A 24,981-nucleotide genomic window follows, 5' to 3' on the forward strand; every position below is an offset into this window, starting at 1 on the left:
CAATGCCTTCTTCAGGTGCTTAATGATCTCTTTTTGATTTCTTGAAGTTTGTTATAAGTGTTTTTCTGAACTTTCTTGGGAGAGAAAACTTCAGAGATAACAAGCTATGCTGGACTGTGTCCAGAGAAGAGCAACCAAAATGATCAAAGGTTTGGAAGCCAAGCCCTACGAGGAGCGGCTTAGGGAGCTGGGTATGTTTAGCTTGGAGAAAGGAGGCTGAGATAGCCATGTTTAAATATCTGAAAGGATGACACAGTGAGAAGGGAGTGGGCTTGTTTTCTGCTGCTCTAGACTAGGACAAGGTAAAGCACTTCCTGACGGTAAGTGCTGATTGGCAGTAGACTATGCTGCCTTGGAGTGATATGGAGACTCCTTCTCTGTAGATTTTTTTAAGCAGAGGCTGGATAACCAGCTTCTGTTGGGGGGTGGCATCTATTGGTGTCATAATACTGTTCAGGATGCTCTGACTGTATGTTCCTGCATGGCAGGGGGTTGAGCTGGATGCTCCCCCACCCCTTTGTGGTTTTTTCCAACTCTATGTCAAACTTGAACAGAAGCACAACTGCAATCTTTGCAGCAATCAACATCATACCTCAAACAGACTGCAATCACAGTCCAGCATTATGACACCAACAGTTGCCAAATTCCTAAATGCCCATCAAAAGGTCATGAAGGTAGTAGCCTTCTCCTACTCTTCTTCCCCTTTCATGGTTATAGCCACTGTTAGCCTTACTCATTGAAAATTTGTTCTCTTATAAGCCATTTATATGGGTTAGGCAGGGGTCACTATATTTGTGGAAACAAATGTTGTAATTGTGTGGCATGAAGAAGTACTTTTTTGTTTATCCTGAACCCTCTACTATTCAGCTTTGTGGGAATATACATGTGTATACATACATAACTAGTCTTAAAAGAGAGTGAGAAAAACAAACATCTTGTGCCCAAAGTTAAGCATCAGCCATTAGCCCTTTCATAATATATAAAGATTCCACCTTAACTGCCATGGTTCCATCCTATGGAATCTTAGGATTTGCAGTTTAGGGAGGCGTACTTACAATTCAAAGGTGGAGACTGGCTCCCCAAACTACAAACTTGTAATTTCAAGGGGAGTTGCTCCATCCTTAATTATTTTCAGCACCTTTTTCAACTCTAAGTTATCTTTTTCAAGTGCACCAACCAGAACTGTGAACAGTATTCCAGGTTTGCTGGTGTTGAAGATTTGCATAAAGGCACTGTAATATTGTGAGGGTTTGTTATCCATTGTCTAATATGGAATATACAAACCAATGGCAAGATTCTATTGCCGTATCTTCTAAGTGCTGAAAAAATAACAATAACATTGACGAACTGCTAACTTCTGTTACAAAGTAAATTCTGAATAACATTTCTGCTCAGTTCTTTTGTCCCAGTGCTATAGAGCTAAACCCAGTTAATATGTATCAATGGGACTTGTGTCAAGGTAGACAGGGATATTATTGCTGTGTCGTTCAATCAGCTTCTATTTTGTGGCATCCCAAGGGTTATGAGCAGCTTACATAATACAACTGTGTTACTATAAGAAGGGCGAGTCTCAGTTCACGCTGTTCTGCATCCCTTACTGAGGTTTACTGTGCTTGCATCAGGGATCAGACATGAAAAGGTGATGTCACATCTCTTATATAGATTGGAGAGACTCACACTTTAATAGGTGACATCACAACAGGACGACAGAAGATGAAACAAAGCCAATTTATTATTGCTTTTAATTGCTCTATGCTTAGCTTTGTGAGCTGTAATGTACACTGCTATTTTTAGTAAGCATTGTGCACCTGATTGACCATTTACAATGCGTATGTGAGCTCTCCCTCTCTCTCCCTCCTGTTCACTCAATGTACTTTAAATATGGCATTGTTCCCAGGGGTTCAGGGGAAAGGTTTTTAGTTGTCTTCCTGCCTTTAGATTGCAAGTATACTCCCATCCTATAAATGCCTAAAGAATCTAATTTTTAATCATTCCCATCCTCCTAACAGAAAATATTTCTTTGTATTGGCAATCTTCACCCACTAGTTCCAAAAGACATCATGATACAGCTACGAAAAGGAAGCTTTGAGGGGCATTTGTTTTATTTAGTGTTGTGTTTTCTTCACCAAAGACAGCTGCTTTCTCTGCCCCTGAGAGGATTGCTTGGGGTTAACAAGCAGAGTCAGACAAGAGAGGATTAGGAAGCTACTAGTACTTCTAGGCTAATGCACTAAAACAGTACACTCCATGTGGAATAAGGCGCTGCTCACTCTTAGACATGTCCTTTCAAAGTAATGCCCCAGCTTATGACCCACGACGGAGTCAAAGGTCATACAATCAATGTACTAAGGTTGAATGAGAGGCCTTCTTCAAACCCTTTTTACTAGAAAGCACAATATTTTTTACTAGATAGACACAAAGAGATTTTGAGAGCATTTCCTAGCAGTAACAACAACAAAGCATTTATGGACCTTAAAGATGAGCAAATCCATTATAGCACAAGCTTTTGTGGACTACAGTGTAATTCATCTGGTGCATAAAGTGTCATCCAAAGTTGAAGGTACATATACAACTAGAAAATATGCTGGAATACAATTTCTTTGTCTGATATTGTAAAAGCCAGAAAAATATTGTTTTATGCAATCCAGATGAGGAAGTGGATTTCAGTCATCAATACCTATGTGAAATAAATCTTAAAGTGTGGGTGTACTTTGTATGTGTCCATATGTATTTGTGTATTGAAGAAAAAGGTAAACCAACATATTCACACATCAGGAAATGTATAATCTTTATGTGTTGATGATTCAATTTGTTATTTGAATGATAGCACCTACAGCTTAAATCTCCCTTACCCAAAATTCTTCGGACTGGAATTTTTGGATTTTCCAGTTTTGTTTTTGGAAAACTTGCATTTGTACAATTGGTCCAACATCTGCAGGTTTGACTTTTGGAGATTTGATTAATAGATTTGATTAATATATCCTCTCTAGGATCTCCCGACAAAGTCAGTATACACATTTCAATGTTCACTTTTGCATGTTTTGAACTATATTGTTCTTTTTTTATTGTAAGCTGTCTTGAGTCCCAATTTTGGGAGAAATGTAGATGATGATGATAATGATGGGGAGATACTTGAAACAGCTGATAGAACAAGTCCAAGTCCAACTTTAGTATCTTTGCCTTCTGTATTTACAGATTATGTATCCATAGATTCAATCACCTGTTTGAAAATATTTCCTACAAAATATTCCAAAAAGCAAACCTTGATTTTGGCAGTTTATATGGAGCACCATTTTACTATGCCACTGTATATAATGGAAGTTCAGCATCCATAGATTTCCCATAACCTAATTCACATGGGATACTGTACTGGTTTTAGTCCCATTAGATAAGGCACAAAACATGTGGATTTCTACAGAGTAGACAGGCAAAAATACTTTATAGCATAGAAATATATATATATATATATATATATATATATATATATATATATATATATATATATGGATGACTTGAGTCCTCTTTATCTGACTCTAGAGCCTTTGGTCACCTACTTTAACTTACACTGATATCTGCTTTTGCAAACCCTGCCAAGCAGAAAAGATTTATTGAACACACTCTGGTTGATGGCACCCGAGCTGTTCAGGCCTACAGTTAATAGATGTCTCTTAAGTGAACTCAACATACAATAATAGAGAAGTGCATTTGGAGTAGTTAGATAGATAACAGTAAGCCTCATAAACTATACTTTCTAAATACTGTTATCAACATAGAAAAATGTTGTCCAAGCATCCTATTTTATCAAGACATCCTCTATATCAAAAACTATTCAGTCCACCTCTGGCTTAAAGATAATGATGCATAAAGGGAAGGCAAGGGTCCTGAAGTTAGCCACTTAAGTAAAAATATGTGGAGACCAAGCTGGACAGTTGCAAGTCTCAGTCTTTCCCACTACAGTGAGAAGTATTTTTATATAAATTACACTAAATATTTCTATATTTGCATCTTTATATATAATTAAACCTATGTACATGTGTGCTTTTGCCAATAAGATGAGGAGATTTCATAGACAGTGAAGGCTCCAAGGGGCACATTATATCTTGGAAAATCCCCACAAAAACCAAGTTGTATCATACCAGAAAGTCATCTAATATATATGCCCCCCCCCCTTTCCTCTGAGAACCTCCCACTGGTATCCATGGTATATTTCACATACTAACGATTTATGCTCACAACAATTGGTGAGGAAAGATAATAGTCTCAATTATGGAGATTGATGGTTACTTAGGGAAATCCATGTCTGCAGAGAGATTTTAACTTGGCTTTTCCTAGTCTAGACAAACAGTATTTTGAAATGGGTGCTGAGCAGGATGTTATACATAAAGAACAAATCCTTTCTTTAAGCTTTCTCTCATATAAATTCATTTCTTGACATAAGATTAAACAGCAACACACAAAACTGTATTTTAAGATCTATAGGCATTTCAGCAATTTATTCACATTGTCATGGTATCTTGATCCCATCCACGCACATCCAACACAGGCCCAGCCCATACCAAATTTTATCTCATATAAGACATAACCTAGGATTGACCATGGTTAACATCAGTGCAGATAGAACACCAAACTGAGGTTAAGAGCAGTAAGTAGAAAATGCATGATGAAGTAGCAGAAGATTCACTCTGCTCCTAATCCCTGAACTGCAGTTAAAGACTGGTGTTCTCGCATCCGCTTTAACCTTGCCATTGTGAACTCAAGGGTTGGGAACGAACTTTAACGAGATATCCATGACTGTCCTCGGGCACTTTGGTTTTCTTCATTCACAGAAAAATGTAGCTGATTGTTGTTGTTTGTTGTGTACTGTAATTTCCAATTTAACGTGACACGGAAGGAACGTATCATGGGGTTTACTTGGCAACATTTTTTCAGAAAGGGTTTGCTATTGCCTTCTTCTGAAACAGAAACCCAGTGGGTTTCCATGGCTGAGGGAAGATTCGAACCCTGGACTCCTCAAATTCTATTCCATCACTCAAACTACTATAACACCTGAATAATTAATACAAAACATGGAATGTTTCTACTGGCTAGGTGCCCAAGCTAAAAAGCACTTCTACCTTTAAATAGTTAGAAAATAAGTGCTATATTATTTATTTATTTATTTATTTATTTACAGTATTAATATTCCGCCCATCTCACCCCGAAGGGCGGATCACATTGCACATATAAGGCAAGCATTCAATGCCATAACATAGAAACAGAGACAGACGCAGGCACGGGCTGGCATCGAACTCATGGCCTCTTGGTCAGAGTGATTTGTTACAGCTGGCTGCTAACCAGCCTGTGCCACAGCCCGGCCTGCGTCTGTCTCTATTACAGACCCAAGTGCCATCCCTATCAATACATAGCAAGCAATCTGAAAAACATGGAGGAAAAGCAATCCACACTAGGTTATGATACTTCCTCCTTTGGCATCATAATATTCAGTTTGACAACTTCAATATGAAAATATAAATCCACATTTTTAATTGCAGTGGAGGGAAACAGGAAAGAAAATGTGCACCAAACTGTCATGCATGTGTACTCTTTCAAATATAGCTGGGTGGGGGGTGGGGGGCTGCACACTATTTTCTGATTATGTATAATACAGCCTATAGTCAAGAAATATTTTGTAGAATTTCATCTTAACTACAGATTTTATATTACTGAATTTAGTAATCCAGGCAACAAAAACCGGACACACTAAAAACCAGACCGAGCATCATTATTTACAAAGCAAGTAAAGACTTTGACATCACATGGCTCTATGAAGCCTCGTGCTAGAAGCCCTTTTGCCTTCCAAAAAGTCCTCGTTTGTAGGTCATGCTCTCATTATCTAATTCTGGGATCTATTTTGATTCAATTACAGAAAATTACTAATAGTTCATTCCAAACTGACCAGCTCTTCCTAACCCTTCTGTTTTATATCTTTTCTTATTTTCTCCTTCCATTCCTGCCTTTGACATGTTAGGGGGGGGATCTATTTACAAATTGTGTGCTGATTTTGTCATCCATTAAAAGAATACATTGTGTTCTCTGTTTCCCTGGACACAGTTGTTCCTCTTATTGGGGTTGTTTATAGAGTCAGCACTTGAACTCTGCCTCAATTTGCATCTCTACCATGTCCCAAATGTCATTCAAAGGAAACAAAGAGTATAAAAAGCTGTTCAAAACCGACAGGCATTATATGCTATCAAACCACTGTTGAATCAAAAACGATAGGACTTTAGATAGATATATGCATACTAAGGAGAAAAATGAAATTTGAAAAAAATAATCATAGTTGGGATTGGAAGAAATTGACTTGAACTACACCCTTTAGGTCAACATCAGTAACAGGAGGAAGCAAAGGGATGGAGAAATGAAGGCCCATTGTTTTACATACAGCAATAAACACATGCTATTTGAATTATAAAGAGGAAGAAATCACCCAAACTCCTGCAATGACTGTAATGATGACAGAAATGAAATTATTAACCAATCCAGAATAACAATAATAATTTTCTCTACATGGACTCTCCTGTCAACGTTGACCCATATCATGACCCCCTACAGAAGAACATGATTAAAAATAATAAATAGAAACTATGTTAAATGTTTCCCTAGTGCATCATAATATTTCTTACCAATGTATTGAAGCCCATTATGAACTGATTCCCTCCTCCACACAAGTTTCATTAGTAATTCAGTAATCCTAACTCAAATGATATCGTATGAAGCATTTTCTAACATAGGGAGGAGGGACCAAGCTTGTTTTCTGCTGCCCTGGAGACTAGGGTGTGGAACAATGGCTTCAAACTACGGGAAAGGAGATTCTACCTGAACAGCAGGAAGAACTTCCTGAGAGAGCTGTTCAGCACTGGAACTCTCTGCTCTGGAGTGTGGTAGAGGCTCCTTTCTTTGGAGGCTTTTAAGCAGAGGCTGGATGGCCATCTATTGGGGTTGCTTTGAATGCGGTTTTCCTGCTTCTTGGCAGGGGGTTGGACTAGCTGGCCCACGATATCTCTTCTATAATTCTATGATTTCACAGAGATAAGCAACTGTGACCTTCCAGATAATTTTGGCCTACAATTCCCATCAACTTGAGCCAGCCGGTCATACAACCTAAGTACACAAACATCTAAAGGGCCATAGTTACCCACTCTATACTGTCCAACATTTTCCAAATGAAAATGTGGCCAAGCAACATCAGAGTGCCTTTGAGATGAAAAAAAATGTTATTAACAAGGAATAATAGATAAGCTAGGATTGGCTACAGCAGTCTGCTTTTGCCAGAAACTACTGGAAAAATTCTGCCCTCTCTCCTTTACTGAAGTAACTGAATGCAAATTAGTTTTGCACTTTGAACTCAGTTCACAGCCACTGAGAAAACCAATGGGGGAAGTGAAAGGAGGAGAGAAAACTTGGACATTTTAAAAGCAGTGGACAGTGGGATGACAGGGAATTAGCCAGATCTATCCCTGCCAAATTAGGATAGTTGAAAGGTATGCCACCCCTGATTTAGTAAAACCCTTGCAAGCTGGACATCTATCATTTTGGAAGCAAAACAGAACCAGCAAAAATAGGGTAGTTGTTTTTACAAACCTGGGGAATTCTCTGGGTAGAAATATTTAAATTTATAATTACTGCAGGATTAGGTGTAGGGAACCCAGCTTAACAAGATGAATGCTTTTCCAAAAATTACAGAAAGTGGAGGTGCCAGTTAAGGTGGAGGAAGAGAACAGAAAGAGAACAGATGAAGCTGAGGAATTAGTCTACTGAAGGCCATAAATGTCATGAAAATCATGATTAAGGGAAGGGTTGGCGGGGGTGGGTGGGGGACTGGTCTTCCTGTACAGGTTGAATTATCTATTATCTAAAACACCTGGCACTAGGTTTTGGATTTCATAATACTTATACCTGTATATAAATATTGAGATATCTTGGAGATGGGATCCAAGTTTAAGAATGAAATTCATTTAATTCATTTAACCTCATACATAATAGAGAGAACATTATGCACACTTTTAAAATTTGGGATATGAAACAAAGTTAGTCTACAATTAACATCCTGAATCAGCCACCCACATGGACAATTTTGAGTATTTTGGATTTCTGGATAATAGATGTTCAACCTGTGTCATACTGTACTGTGATATATTCTGAAGGGGATGATATACAGATTCATATGTGTTAGTCTAAAACAGAAATTAAATTTCAAAGGAACGTAGATTTTAAGAACATGAGGGAGGCTGTTGCCAAAAATTGCTGCTGTATGATTGAGCCATATTATCCTAAACACCTGATTGGGATTCCATGTTTCAGCAATGATCAAAGACAATCAATATATTTTGCTGTTTGGAGCACAGGACAATTACGTATCTCACGGTCAGTTACTCAGGAAACAGACCTGACAAGAAATTGAGGTTGGATTTACTCTGCCCTATATCTCAGGGTTTGATCCCAGATTATCTGGCAGTCTAGACTCATGTAATCCAGTTCAAAGCAGATAATCTGGAATCAGATCCTGGGATATAGGGCAGTGTAGATCGAGCCTGAATCTTACTTCTGCACAGAGAAGTCAGAAATAGCTTTCAATGCATCCCAAAACTGTAGACTAACATATAGGATATGGGATAGTATCTCCAAACAGTGGGAATGACTTCCATTGCTAACCTTCACATGCATCATCTAGCAGTCTGGGTAAGGATAAGCTAAAGCAGGAATATTTAAATCCCATCTTCAAACAATTCTGAGATGGGCACTGGTGCTAGAACATCTCATAAGTGAATATTTTGACTTAAATTTCAGTTTACTTCTTGATTGGAAAAGAAAGAAACGTATGGTGCCTTTTTTGTCCTGATCTCATTCTGCCAACTGCCCCAAAATAAAATCCTTCTGGAAAACGGCACCACTGCCAAATGGATCTAGATTAACCCCTGCATTGTAGCAATTCCCCGGGGGGGGGGGGGGGGGGGAGAATAAATCTGCCATCCATTTATTTCTGAAATTAGGTTGCATGTATACTTAATCAGCTGTTTATTACTTGTATTTTACAGGCAACAAAAGCCAAAGCAATAAACACTTTTCAAGTGAATGATAAACGCTTTATTTTAGGATCTCTAATTTGTGTTAGTGTGTGTGTCTTTTGAACAAAGATTTGGTGTTTATCACAGGAATACTCATACAGCTTATAATTATGTCTTTTTAGAAATCATTAGATACATTTCTTTTATTTTCTCCTTTGCCTATTGTTGCTTTGTAACATTGTTTTCTTTCTAGACGCCCCATTATCGGTTCTTGTACACTACCCATATCCTAGTAGCTATAACAATAATTACATATAAGCAAACATTATAATAACCTCTTGGCAGGAGTTAACACAATTTCTATTGCTGATGTCCAAGAAACTGTTACTAGTGCAGAATGCAGTGGCCGGAATTTTAACTACTATGATCAAATGGAAATTCATTTTACTAATTCTAAAAGAGCTGTACTTCTTCAGAGCCCAAGTTAGGATGTGAAATCTTATCTTTAAAGCTGCAAATGGCTTGAGATTCAAACACCTGGAGGAGCTACTCTCTAAAGATCAACCTGCCATGCTTTAAAATCTGCAGGTAAGGCCTCAGAGCATCTTTGCCAAGAAGAAACATTGATTGCCATGTATAGATATTCCATAACGTATGTGAAAAGACTGTATATTGGGACCAATCATAGCTCATAACCTTTTTGTGTGTGTCAGATTAAACAGTTTTATTTTCCCAAGCATTTTTAATGCCCTGATAGCAACTCTGCTCTTACCCCATTGTTTTGTTCCTATAACACTATAAAAATTTTTGATTTTTTTTCTATTCCTGGTTTGAAACTGTTATTTTCTGTTTAATTGTGCAGTAATTACTTTGAAAGTAGTTGTTATACTCCAGAATCTTCATTTTTGTGGTTGCTGCAAACTATGTGTGTTGAATTGATTGAGACTCTGTGAGAGATATTCATTGAAAAACTATAGCAAAATGTGCTGCAGGATGTCTCACAATAGCAAAGTTTTTGCAGTTTAATAAACAATGTGTTTATGACAGAACCAATTAGGAAATGACATTCATAACCCAGGAATAAAAAACACGTTGCATACTGCAATATTTCATTTTGGTCTTATCCTCACATTATTTCGGTTGAACTAACATGTCAACGAGATATATAACAAAATATATGTGTTGACCATATCCATAATGATCACATATCATTAATATCAAAGAAATAACATTTACATCGTATTATTCATATTCATTCATTTGTGCATATTATTTCAGTAAGCTTTACAAGATTCCTATGACCTTTATATTTTACTACACCATAATGCCATTTGAGTATCCACAGGTTTTGGTATCCACGAAGGGGCCTGGAACCAAACCCCAATGGGTTCACTGTATCTTCTGTGTGAGAGGATAACTCTACCTATTTAGAAGTATGCTAAATAGGGTCTGTCCTGGTTAGTATTTGGATGTGAAACCACCAATGACTATCAAGTGCTATGAACTGTATTTCAAAGGAAAAACACTTTGAGTTTGCCTTGCCTTAAAAAATTCTACAAAATTCATGGGTTCTTAACTTAAAAGCACATACACGCATTTTTTTCGTTTCAGGAGCAACCTGAGAAACTGCAAGTTGCTTCTGGTGTGAGGACGTTGGCTATGGGATCCCTGGATGTTTTACCATCCTGTGGGAGGCTTTTCTCATGTCCCAGCATGGAAGCTGGAGCTGATAGACAGGAGCTCACCCCGCTCCCTGAATTCAAACCTCCAACCTCAGTAGTCTTGCTGGCACAAGATTGCAATAACTATTTCTTACTGCTTAGAAATCTCAGGTCACATTCACACTATATCAGTCATAGTCAAGGAATACCACTTTAACTGTAATGACTCCATCCTATTGGATTTGTAGTTTGGGAGAATCTTAAAATGGAGTACACGCGTTTAGCACAATGAAATGGAGTAAATGTGTTTAGCAGACTTCAAGATACCTCACTAAATTACATATGAGCTTATTGGCTATGGACAAGATTCAAATCAGAGTTTTCCAGTTCAATCCTCATTCTTTTAATCTCTGAAGCAAAAAAAAAAAATCCAAATGACACCTTCACTGCTGGGTATGCTTCCTTTCAGAAATCTCTATCAAAAGCCAACATAAAACTCTCTTACAATAAGCCAAACCGTTGATTTATTGAAGTATTATTTCTTCTCACTGTCATAAAACGCATTACTTTCTTAATTGTTCGCTAAAGGAAACAAACCCTATTCAATGCAGAACTTGATCACAAAAGGGGACTTTCTGGGAAAAAATTATTGTGTGGGGCACAGCAGATTTTAAAACTGTTTTAATTATTATTTATTAAATTTATTTTGCAATCCGTTTGATCTTGGCACCGTTGAAGTAAACCTGCCCATAGCTGGGAAAATAAGATACAAAAGTCCCTCTCATGTAAATTAGGTACACAGATAAGATCATTTTTCATAATGATGTAGTTCCAATTAGATGATGGAAGGGGGAGAGGAATTCTAGTTGTCATGAAGTAGCTGAGTCATGCCGAGACTATAGCATGTTAAATTCGACAACATTTCCCAGGATATGATCACTCTGGCCTCAACATGGATCATAAGATCTTCTCCCCAAAGCCCATCAAACATCTGATAAAATGAATTTTGTTAATTTGTATTTGATCACAGGGGCAGACTATTTGAGCAGAATAAATTACAAAAATATAAGCATACAATTGTTTACTGCGAAAATATTTCAGAATTTTCATTCTAACATTTTCCCACTCTGATCGAAATAGATGGACTTGGATGTAAGTCACAGGAATATAATGGAATTTACTCCCTATTATGCATGCCCTTAAGCTGAGTTTCATCATATAATTGAAATAATCACCATAGTAAAACCTATCTCACAAGACTCCTTCCTTCTACTGAGTAGCCTTTTTTTTTTGGTCTCTCCTAGCTGCCATTGTAACAATATTCTATGCTTTGTTATCTTCTACAATCCAATTTCCGCAGATATCACCTTATTTTACACACATTCCATATTCTTCTCTGTGTTCAGATATAACGCTCTAGGTCACAATGGGATCTTTATATGGAAATAGCAATAAAGCTATACAGAATAATAGTTAAATGTATATGTATGTTTCACTACATTACATATTGTATTCTATATATTCTATATTCTAGATTAAAAGCATAATGAAGCTTTGTTGTAAATACTATTAGTATTTCATAGCTTAGACATCCAATTTTTAAATGAAGTATTTGAAATATCCTGTGGAATCATTATTTTTTGTGATTTTAACTACAATATCCCAGGCATCTGATGCTGTAATATAACACATGATGCTTTCTCAAATCTAACTTGAAGCCGAAACAATTTAAAACTAACAGGACCAATGCTCCAATAACCCTGCTGCATCATTATGCACACTGTCGGCACCTGCATACTCTCCCCTCCTATAAAAAAATTCAGCATTAACTCAAGCAGCAATGCTAGTCTATTGTTATTTTCCATCTAAACTCCTTTTCAGCAACATAAAACTTCCTCAAACTTTTATGCAAGTGCCTCACTGAAAAAAAGATAAATTTTATCAAGAGAAGAAAGATATGAAGCATAACCTAGGTGCATATACGGAACTGCAATCTTTTCAGGCAGCATTCTGAGCCATGAAGCAAAGTTGGGCCATAATCATAAAACTTCCTTCCTGGAAGTAAGCTAAAACAAACTCAATTCAACTTGCTTCAGAACAGACAAGTGTAGGATAACATTGCTGGCAAATTTAGTTTGCCATAGAAATATAGTGCATATATAGTCTTTATAGCCGTAAACCTACGCTCAGTTGAGCATTTGATCTCAATGGGATTTCTTCCCTAAAAAGGTTATAGAAGACTCCTAAAACTTAGAAATTAGAACCTGACTGATCTTAATGACTGAAATTTTAAAAAATACCCTATGCATTCCTGATACTAATGTTGATGTGATCAACAAATCAGTCATAATTTCTCACTTCATCTCTATGATGGGTGCTTGTGAAACTACGTATCTGGTTTTCCAACATTTTCCATTGTGTCAAACAGCTTTCTACACCCCGGTGCATTCAAGATGTCTAGCAATACAATGTCCATCACTTCCAGGCACCTTGGACAATGGGAAAAAGAATCCAGGAAACTTGAAGAACACTAGGTTGAAGAAGCTAATCTAAACTCTTATGTTTAGCCTGGTTTTAGCTCAAATTAAGCAGACCTATTAAAATAACTTAAACATGTATAGATGGTGATTAACAACTCATTTATTTCAACTTTAACTGAGGCTAAAATTGGATTGGCTCTTTAATTTAGTGTTTATCCAAGAGCGTTTCTGTATACATGTTTGCGAATGATTTTCAAAATATGGCACAAATCCAATTTCTAATATCACACTTTCCAAGTCCCTCAAACGTCATCGTATATAGATCTTCTTCATCATTTCTTCCCTTCCTGCTCAACTTCTATATCAGAAATGTGCCAAGTGAGGCTCTCCAAATGTTATTGACCTTCAGCTTTCAAGTTCTTCAGTTGTGGCTATGTTAGTTAGGGCTCATCCAATATCTTTGCAATAACAGGAAGTCCCCAAGTTACGAACAAGATAGGTTTTGAAGGTTTGTTTTTAAGTTGAATTTTATGTAACTCGGAACAGGAACATTTTAAAAGTGTAACTCTAGCCGAATATATGATTTCACCTCACCTTCTGTCCCTGTGATAACTGGATTTTGAAAAATTTGGCTTGTTGTGTAAACAAGTACAGTAGAGTCTCACTTATCCAACATAAACGGGCCGGCAGAACGTTGGATAAGCGAATATGTTGGATAATAAGGAGAGATTAAGGAGAAGCCTATTAAACATCAAATTAGGGTATGATTTTACAAATGAAGCACCAAAACATCATGTTGTACAACAAATTTGACACAAAAAGTAGTTCAATACGCAGTAATGTTATGTTGAAATTACTGTATTTACGAATTTAGCACCAAAATATCACGATATATTGAAAACATTGACTACAAAAATGCGTTGGATAATCCAGAATGTTGGATAAGCGAGTGTTGGATAAGTGAGACTCTACTGTATTGATAATAAAGCTTCAGTTGAGACACTTTTTCCCCACAATAACTCCTTCAGGAGTCAATTTCCCTTCCTAGGGAAAAAATTCTCTCACTTCCTGTTGTCTCAGCTCCATTCTTAACTATGAGTCGTTTCTAAGTCAGATGTTTGTAACTCAGGGACTGCCTGTATACGCATCTTTCCACCTCATTTATCCTTAGAAAACAATAATCTAATGAAGTAAGTTCACCAAAGGCAGTGGTTGGCCTAAGGCCAGTCAGCTAGCTTCATGGCAAAGAGGAGATTTGAATATAGGCCTCTAATGTTCACTGTCTATCCCAGTGGTTCCCAACCTTTGGACCTCCAGGTGTTTTGGACTTCAGCTCCCACAGTTCCTAACAGCTGGTAAAACTGGCTGGGATTTCTGGGAGTTGAAGTCCAAAACACCTGGAGGTCCAAAGGCTGGGAACCACTGGTCTATCCAGTGTAACATACATGGGTTTTCAGAAAGCCTTGGTATACAAGAGAAGGTGCTTGCATACACCAAAGGAGGTCCATGGGTCCTGTCCTTAGTCCAGTGGTTCTCAACCTGGGGTCCCCAGGTGTTTTTGGCCTACAACTCCCAGAAACTCCAGAGGTTTACCAGTTGTTAGGATTTCTGGGAGTTGAAGGCCAAAACATCTGGGGACCCACAGATTGAGAACCACTGCCTTAGTCACACTCTTGACCTGATCTTTTTTTCAATAATGCCAGATATATACCAAGTTACTTTTTACAACTTAAAGCCATTTCTTCTTCAGGCATATTATTAGATTATTGTAATCATCACAATGATTCAGTTCATACTGCATATGACCTTTCTCTAAAGATATATTATTTATATCAAACTCTCTATATATTTATCTCACATTCCAAAAAGTATACAAGCCCTTTTAATAAGTCCAGTTTTCTCAGTATCTGCATACAGCAACGATAATCAATAAGAGGTCTAAGACAATTTTATTTCCTTTGCTATGTTCAGCAAAGGATAAGAGGGATCATCTCAGCTCTGCAAGAGTCTACCGTATACCATGCAGCTGTGGAAAAGTCTACATAGGGACCACCAAACGCAGCAGCATTGCCCAAACACGAATCAAACACTGCAGATTAATCCAGCCAGAGAAGTCAGTCATAGTAGAACACTTGATGAACCAACCTGGACACAGCATATTATTTGAAAATATATAAATGCTGGACCACTCTAAAAACCACCATGTCAGACTACACAGAGAAGCCACTGAAATCCACAATCATGTGGACAATTTCAACAGAAAGGAGGAAACCATGAAAATGAATAAAATCAGGCTACCAGTATTTAAAAAACTCGACAATCAAGACAGTAAAGAACAACACTCTGAAAACAGGGGAATTCCAGGCATGAAACAATCATGGCCAGCTAACACCCTCCCAACAAAGGATTCCCCCCAGGCAGGAAGCAGCCAGGCTTTGAAGCTGAAAGGGCATTCAGTGCTAATCAAGATGGCCAACCCCAACATTCACACTTGCCTCAGACAGACAAGAGTTCTTTCTCCTACCCTGGACATTCCACAGATATATAAATCCCACTTGCCTAGTCTTCAACAGACCTCACAACCTCTGAGGATGCCTGCCATAGATGTGGGCGAAACATCAGGAAAGAACGCTTCTGGAACATGGCCATACAGCTCGGAAAACTCACAGCAACCTAATTTTATTTCCACCTGTCAGATTTCTAACATGCATCAATAAAGAGCTAAAGTTATCAAAATAGCTAAGAAAAATCTAAATCATTTCGATTGACATAAGAGCAAGCTTTATACTTACAGCTTGAGATAAAGTATACTGCAGATAATGATGTAAGCTTAATTATGAATAAAAATCAAAGACATACCAATTTCATATACACATACACTTGGAGAGCACTAGAAACGTCTTTCAATGGTTCTTGCTTAAAAACAACCACTGATTTACACATGTGTAAAGTTGTTAACTGTCATCCAATCCTAAGCATTTTCTCAGAAGTAAATACTACCGAGTTCAATTGAACTTAATCTTCTGTAACAAGTTCAAGATTGCTGCCTTCTATTAACAAGCACAGAATGTCAGTAACCACTGGATTTTCATTCTGTGGTACGAAACCTGTCAATTGTTAAGAAAGAGTGTCAAAATATACAATGCATAGTATTTAGACAATGGATTCTGCTAGTAAAAAAAAATCCCTATTCTAGCATGATATTACTATAAGATGTAATGTGTTCATTTTCACTGATGCATACTATTATATGTCACAGAAGAATTAAGAAGACATTATTTATGGACTTTTCTATGCAAACTTCATGGAAGGGGGAAATGTTACATTGACATTACATTATCTACCACACTTTAATCTCCTGCACTTTTCAGACTGCACTAATGATGTTATCTTCTTTAAAAGGTGATACCAAACCCAAACCCACCAATACCAACCTTGTAAAACACAAACAGCATTACAAAGTTTCTGTGAGTTTTTCGGGCAATATGACCATGTTCCTGAAGCATTCTCTCCTGATGTTTCACCCACATCTATGGCAGGCATCCTCAGAGGTTGTGAGATGTGTTAGAAACTAAGGTCAAGGGTGGGAGAAAGAACTCTTTGTCTGTTGGAGGCAGGTGTGAATGTTGCAATTAATCGGAGCTATGTTGTTGTTCGTCTTTGTCCTGTGTTAAAAAGGCATTGAATGTTTGCCTAATATGTGTAATGTGATCCGCCCTGAGTCCCCTTCAGGGTGAGAAGGGCGGAATATAAATGATGTAAATAAATAAATAAATCACCTTGATTAGCACTGAAAAGCCTTACAGCTTCAAAGCCTGGCTGATTTCTGCCTGAGGGAATCCTTTGTTGGGAGGTATTAGCTGGTGTTAGAGTTTTTTAATACTGGTAGCCAGATTTTGTTCATTTTCATGTTTCCTCCTTTTTGTTGAAATTGTCCACATAGTTGTGGATTTCAAAGCCTTCTTTGTGTAGTCTGACATGGTGGTTGTTAGAGTAGTCCACAGCATTTCATTTCTGTACTCTCAAATAATATGCTGTGTCCAGGTTGGTTCATCAAGAACACAGAAATGCTGGACCACTCTAACAACCACCATGTCACATGACACAGAGAAGACACTGAAATCCACAACCATGTGGACAATTTCAACAGAAAGGAGGAAAATGTGAAAATGAGCAAAATCTGGCTACCTGTATTTAAAAAACTAAAATCAGGACAGTAAATAAAAAACAACACTCAGAAAACAGGTGAATTCTAAACCTGAAACAATCAGGGACAGCTCACATCTCCCAACAAAGGATTCCCTTTAGGAATAGGAAGCAAAGAGGCCTTGAAGCTATAAGGCTTTTAATGCTAATAAAGGTTTTTAATTACAACATTCACACTTGCCTCCAACAGACAAAAGTTCTTTCTCCCATCCTGGACCTTCCACAGATATAAAAGCCTCATTTACCTAGATTCCAACAGACCTCACAACCTCTGAGGATACCTGTCATGGATGTGGGCAAAATATCAGGAGAGAATGCTTCTGGGATATGGCCATACAGCCCGGAAAACTCACAGCAACCCAGTGTATCCGGCCATGAAAGCCTTCGACAAAGCATTACAAAGAGTTTTATGTCAAACACATTTCATAAAGGCTTTCAGTAGCATGATGAAGTGCTGTTTTTTAAAAGGCTAAAGCAAAACGTTTTTTAAATTTAAGAAGTACACAAGGGCCCCATGTCACCATCTTTTTACAATAGTACAACAACCCCCTTCACTGTCTAGCCACTAGCAGATCCTCAAAACCTTTAAAAAACAAAACAAAACAAAGCTCAAAGCTCAAGAAATAGGGCACCACATTGTAAAAGCTGTTTGTTTGTTTTTTAAATGTCTCTTTTTCTAAAATCCGCAGCACCTTTAGTAAACCTTAACTTCTTAGAAACCTGGGCAAATGCAGTAAAAACTTACAACTATATGGGAGGGTAAGGGTTTTGTATGATTATTAAAACAAACACAAAACGATATCAAGAACACCAAGCCTGGCTAACAACTGTGTGTCCGCCAAAAAAAGGAGCCTTTCCGATCGACCTAAAATGGAGACAGGATCTCATGGCTGCCCTAGAGAAACAGACAGAAAGGGCAGCGGCAGCACCAGGTCCGGGTCAAGGTCAAGAGCGGGCCAGTCTGCAGCTGCCTGCATTGCTATCTCCAACCGCAGGCACGAGGCGCTTCCCAAACTCTCCAGCCAGTCAGACTTTCTCTCTCACACACAGCCCTTTATTTTAAATGAAATCCTTGAAAACAGAGAAAAAATGTTCGTGCTATTGATCTCCACGTTTACACATTAAGAACTTCGAAGCATCCCCCCCTTCCCAAACCTCAGAGATTGTGGGATTTACAAAGCTTTAAGGAAAAGTTACTGTCTCTACCCACTCTGGGGGGGAGAGCGGGTGACACGAAGGAGGAACAGCAGGAGGAAAAAGGGGAGGGAAGGCAACCCCTTTTTACAGGATTGTAAGGAAAAGTTACTGCTTTCCCCCACCTTGGAAAAACAGGAGGGGTGAATAGATCACAGAAGAAAGAATAGCAGGGGAAAGAGGGAGGGAGACAAACCTTATTTTACAGGCTCATAAGGAAAAGTTTCACCACTTGGTATCCTCTACTAAAGAGTGACCAATATTGTCAACAATATCTTCAAGGCTTAACATCTGTAACCCTTAGAAAAACATTTTCAGCCCTGCGCTTCCAAACAATGCCATCAGTCTGGCTAAGAGGGAAGATATAGAGGGATCCCTCATGCCCAAGGACTTTGTCGACAAGGGGAAAGGGAGGATTTAATACACTATCTGTTATATTGCCCTTTGTATACTGACCCTAGAAACGATCTTCTGGGAGCCCTTTTGGAAGAAAGGGCAGCATGGCAACAGTCAGCAGTTATCTGTGACTTGCTAGCGGATTATTCCAAAAATATAACATTAAAGGTTGCCACATTCGCAGCCCAAAAAATCTGAGCCAAATTAGTAAAGTCCACAGCAGAGGCTAGAAATGGAAATGGAGATAGTTTGGGGTGATATAAATCAGACACTGTTATTGTTATCACGTCACTGCTACTGTAATTTTAAAGAGCCAGTATATGGAATAAGTTTTAATGTTTATATTGGAAAGTGATTTTTGTACCTCATGGCCTATGGCTCGTACAATAAACAATTCATTCTTTCATAAGGAAAGGTTACTATCTCTCCCTTACCTTAGCCTTTGGGAAAATAAGGGGATAGGTAAGTGACCTAGAGGAGGAGGAATAATATGGGGGAAGGAACAAGGGAAGGCAATCATTTGCACAAGGAAAGGTTGCAGTCTCCCTCCACTTTGGGGGAAAATGGGGAATAGACAAGTGACTTAAAACAGGAGGCATGGGGGGGGGGGGGGGGGGGGAAGGAGGAAGGCAATCATTTACACAACAAAAAGTTGTTGTTTCTCCCCTTCCCTCTGCCTTGGGAAAAATGGGGAGAGGGGAAAGATCAGTGACATAGACTGAGGATAGGTGAGGGAGAGAAGGCAACCTTTTATACATTCACAACAAAATGTTACTACCCCCCTCCTTGGGAAAAATGGGGAAGGGGGGGCAATAGATCAGTAACCTAGGGAGAGGACTAGCATGGGGGAGAAAGAGAAAACCTATTCTAGCATGGTACAGTATTACTATATTTTGTGGATCAATTGTTTATTGCACCAGCCATAGGCCATGACATCAATGATATACAACCTTTAAAAGTACAATAAGCACTTTCCAATATAAACATTAAAATCTATTCCATATAGGTAAAGGTTTTCCCCTGACATTAAGTCCATTCGTGTCCCGACTCTGGGGATTGGTGCTCATCTCCATTTCTAAGCCAAAGAGCTGGCATTGTCCATAGACACCTCCAAGGTCATAGGGCCGGCATGATTGCATGAAGCGTTGTTACCTTCCCACTGGAGAGGTATCTATTGATCTACTTACATTTGCATGTTTTCGAACTGCTAGGCTGGCAGAAGTTGTGGCTAACAGCAGGAGCTCACTCCGCTCCCCGAATTCGAACCACCAACCTTTTGGTCGGCAAATTCAGCAGCTCAGCGGTTTTAATCCACTGTGCCACCAAGGCTTTATACTGTATATTCCATATACTGGCTCTTTAAAATTACAGTAGCAGTGACGTGATAACAATAACAATATCTGATTTGTATCACCCCAAACTATCTCCATTTCCATTTCTAGCCTCTGCTGTGGACCTTTACTAATTTGGCTCGGATTTTTTGGCTGCGACTGCAAATGTGGCAATCTTACATGTCATATTTTTGGAATAATATAACAGAACATAACAAAACAATATATGTATATCTTGTAAACAGGGTAAATAAATAATCCGCTAACAAGTCACAGAAAACTGCTGACTGTTGCAATGCTGGTATAACTATAAGGTGTAATGTGTTCGCATTTACTACTGCATACTATTATATGTCACAGAAGATATATAATACATTACACCTTCCAAGTTACTGTCCCCCCTCCCCATCTGCCATGGGGAAAAAATGGCAGGGAATACGTAAGTGACCCTAAAAGAGGAGGAAGAGCAGAGAGGAGAGGAAAAGAAGGCAGCCTTTTATACATTCACAGTGAAAAGTTACTGTCATCCTTTCCCTCTGCCTTGGGAAAAATGGTGGGGGGCTAGATAAGTGACCTAGAAGAGGAGGAAGAGAAGAGAAGGGAGAGGAAAGCAGTCCTTGTACAGGTTCAAAAGGGAAAGTTTACTGCCTCCTACTTTCATTGGGGGGCAAAATGGAGGGGGGAAAGATCAGTGACCTAGAGAGGTGAGGGAGGGAAGCCAAGCCTGTATACATTCAATTGTGCAAGCCTCCTGAAGGAGGGTTATATGTGGGTGTCTCCTCCTCCCTTCCACTGTATTATGGAGTGTGTGGGGCCAAGGCTTAGGTCACTGCAAGGCGTGTGGCAAAGACGGAGACCTCGCAAGTGCCCTTTCTGCCGCCTCCTCCTCCTCTCCAAGCTGATAAATGTGCTGGGTGGCTGAGAGTTTTCAGGCTGTATGGCCATGGGTCCAGAAGCATTCTCCCCTGACATTGCACCCACATCTTTGGCAGGCATTCTCAGAGGTTGTGAGGTCTGTTGGAAACTAGGCAAGTTTTTCATATCTGTGAAAGATCCAGGGTGGGAGAAAGAACTCTTGTCTGTCAGAGGCAAGTATGAATTTTTCAATTAATCACCTTGATTGTCATTGAAAAGCCTTGTAGCTTCAAAGCCTGGGGGGAAATCCTTTGTTGGGAGGTGTTAGCTAGCCCTGATTGTTTCCTGTTTGGAATCTCCCTGTTTTCAGAGTGTTGTTCATTTACTGTCCTGACCACTGCCATAGATGTGGGTGAAATGTCAGGAGAGAACACTTCTGGAACATGGCCATACAGCCCAGAAAACTCACAGCAACCCAGTGATCCGGCCATGGAAGCCTTCCACAACACATTGATAAAAGTGCATTTGGGAGAAAGGAGAGGTTGGAGAGAGAATGAGGGAGAGTGAGATAGAGGTCCCTTCCACACAGCTGAATAGAATCCCCACATTATCTGTTTTGAACTAGAATATATGGCAGTTGTGGACTCAGATAACCCAGCTCACAGCAGATATTGTGGGATTTTCTATCTTGATATTCTGGGGTTATATGGCTGTGTGGAAGGGCCCTGAGAGAGAGAGAAAGGGGTGGAAGGCGAGTGGGGAAAAGGCGAGAGGCCAGTTGCTTTGGGTGGGGGACCCTTCCCCCTTCACACTGATTACTGTATGACTATCAAAAATTATATTGTCTCTATAACCCCTTCCACACAGCTGAATAAAATCGCACCTTGTCTGCTTGGAACTGGAATATATGGCAGTGTGGACTCAAGATCTCCCAGCTCAAAGCAGATATTGTGGGATTTTCTGCCTTGATATCTTGGGTTATGTGGCTGTTTGGAAGGGTCCTAACTATGTAGGTGAGAGAAGGGGAGGAAGGCCCCTTCCACACAAACCCTGTATCCCAGAATATCAAGGCAGAAAATCCCACAATATCTGCATTGAACTGGTTATCTGAGTCACACTGCCATCTAACCCCAGTTCAAAGCAAATAATGTGGGGATTTTATTCAGCTGTGTTGTTGGGGCCAAAGACTCCTAGCACCCTTCCACACAGCCATGTAACCCAGGATATCAAGGCAGAAAATCCTACAATATCTACTTTGAGCTGGGTTATCTGAGTCCACACTGCCATCTAACCCAGTTCAAAGCAGATAGTGTGGGATTTTATTCAGCTGTGTGGAAGGGGCCGGAGTGTCTCCGAGGCGAGCCTAACCCGCTGCCTCCTCCTCACACAGACACACACACAGAGACACACACAATCCCTCCCTCCGGAGGCACACGCCATTCCCTCCTCCTCCTCCCTGGTGAACTTCAGGTGACCGACCATGGCTTTTGACACATAAGCAGTTCAGCGCCGACGCTGAACCCAAGGGCGGGCAGCAGGGAAGGAGGCAAGGCGGGAGGGGAGAAGGCAGGCGCTGAATAACAGCACGATTCGAAATTCAAATGTGTGTGTGTGGAGGGCACGGCCCCTCAAATGGATGCCCTCCCTATATCTAGATATATATATAGAGAGAGAAGCAATTCCTCCTTCAACGAGAGCGCTGCTCCAAAAGTTAGCAAAGAACTGAAGAGGTGGGCAAACGGGGCGCTGTGTGTGTTGCCTTTTGTGTGCAAAGGCGCTTGGCCTCTGGGCAGGAGCCTCAGCCTCGCCATTTGACCCAGCTGAGAGGAAGCAGCAGCAACAGTAACAACCCTGAGCGCCGCCTGTCTCCTCTTTGCTCTGCTCTGCTCTGCAGGGACCTCAATCTCCCTGCCTTTCCCCTTCTGTGTGGGTGTCTCTCTCTCGCTCGCTCCTTCTCCTTTCTGTAGCCCCTGAGCTTCGCCTCAACCCCCGCCTCGCCCTCCTCCTCCCCCAGCCCTCGCTCCCTCCTCCTCCTCCTCCTCGGCAGCCTCCTCCTCTTTCTCTCCCCAACCCAGAGCCGCAACCTTTTAGCCGGAGACGGACCTCTCCGTGCAAAGAGACGCCACAGCAACCCCCCTCCCCAGGAGCCAGAGAGAGCCTCCTCTTCTTCCTTCCCTTGTGTGTCTAGGAGAGAGAAATGCTTATGGAACACGGCCAGTACAGCCCGGAAAACTCACAGCAACCTATTCGCCTTTCTCTTCTCCAATACACACACAAATGCACAATCACAAGGAGGAAGGGGAGGGGGAAAAAAAAGAGAGAGAGAGAGGAGCCCAAAGGGAAGGAGGGAGGCAGAGAGGCAGGGAGGGAAGGAGACACACACTCAGTCGCTCAGAGGAGGAGGAGGAGGAAAAGGGGGGGAATTAAAAGGGCACAAGGCTGTTCATCACCAACATGGCTGCCTCGGCTCAGACCTTAAAAAGAGGGCTGCTGCGAACCCAGGGGCTTGTGTGTGTGTGCCTTTGTCCGCTTCACCTCTGTAACCCTAAAACTAAACGGAAGGAAGGAAGGAAAGAAAGGAAAAGACAAGACCGGGTCTGGAGGCGCCTTGCAAGAGAAGGGAGCAAATAATCAAAGGGTTTAAGAAAGGGGGGAGCACTTACGTGAAGAAGAGAGGCGCTTGGGCTGCTCCTGCTTCCTCCTGGGCATTTTCCCCCCCTCCTGTTCACATTCTCCTCCTCGGTTCAACGGGAGACGGCGACCGGATTAAAGAGGGAGGGAGGCGGGAGAGAGGTTGGAGGAGGGGGCAAAAGGTGCCTGGCTTGGCCGGAGGGGGGGGGGGGGAGAAGGGCTCGATCCTGGAGCCACGGAGGGGAGGGAGAGGCAGGGACCCCCCCTCTGCCCCTTTCCCCCCCTTTGCCCTTCCTCCTCCACCTTTCCTTTCTTTCCTTCTTCCCTGCCGCCGCCTCCTCCTCCTCCTCCTTCTCCGGCCGTGCACCTGGCTGCTCCCCGGTCGCGGTATTCCTCAATGGGAAGGCGAAGGAGAAGGGACCTAATGGGCGAGGGTGGCTCATATGCGGCGGTGTCAAGAGCAGGAGGAGGAGGAGGAGGAGGAGGGCTCCGGAGCGGCAGCAGAAAGCGGCGATGGCTGCTGCTCCCTGCGTGTCTCCCGGCCCCTAACTAACACTAAGGCTGGGATCAAAGGGCAGCGGCGGAGAAGGAGGAGGAGAGACAGAGGAGGCAGGCAGGCAGGCAGGCCACACTCCGCGCACACACACACACCCGCACACACTCTCCGTCTCTCTTACACACACACACTCGCAGAGCAAAGGGGAAGGAGGAAGGTGCCCCGGGCGCCTAGGCTGCCTTTGGCGCCCCGGATGGCGGCCAGGTTCAAGGCTGGGCTAGGCTGCAGAGGGAGAGAGAGAGAGCGGGAGACACACACAAAGGCAGGCAGAGGCAGAGCAGAAGCAGGAGGATCCCCAAAGCCAAGGGCTCCCCGGCAGGATTCTTAAGAAGCAAGCAAGCAAGGAAGGAAGTTCGCACTGCTTTCCACCATCCACCATTATAATCACATTAAATGTGCCTGGATTTTTTCCCTTTTTTTTCTTCCTTCCTTTTAAGCCAAAGGAAGAAAAAATATTATTGGTCAGTTCGTTGGGAATCTGTCACCCACCCACCGCCCCCCCCCAAAATTTTTTTAGATCAGTTCGTTGGGATTCCCCCCCTTCCATGGAGTTAGGTTATGGAAGGTTATCTCCCCCCCCCCCCCCTAAATAAATTATATGTCAGTTCGTTGGGATTATTTCCCCCC

The 24,981-nt window shown here is 40.8% G+C and overlaps 1 protein-coding gene across 6 annotated transcripts in view; it reads right to left on the reverse strand.

Annotated features, from left to right (window-relative positions):
* The window catches only part of znf827 (zinc finger protein 827), a 156,510-nt gene extending 132,033 nt beyond the window's left edge, over positions 1-24,477 (reverse strand). For 2 of the 6 annotated variants that reach the window (XM_062980922.1, XM_062980921.1), the window contains exon 1: positions 23,831-24,473. In XM_062980922.1, coding sequence (XP_062836992.1) covers positions 23,831-23,876 — 46 coding nt within the window. In that variant the 5' untranslated portion in view covers positions 23,877-24,473. Of the gene's footprint in view, positions 1-23,830 lie in introns of all 6 variants that reach the window. The other 4 variants (XM_062980923.1, XM_062980926.1, XM_062980924.1 and 1 more) reach the window with 4 other exon arrangements.
* Between the last annotated feature and the right edge of the window lie 504 nt (positions 24,478-24,981).

Source organism: Anolis carolinensis, chromosome 5, assembly GCF_035594765.1.
Source record: "Anolis carolinensis isolate JA03-04 chromosome 5, rAnoCar3.1.pri, whole genome shotgun sequence".
NCBI lineage: Eukaryota > Metazoa > Chordata > Lepidosauria > Squamata > Dactyloidae > Anolis > Anolis carolinensis.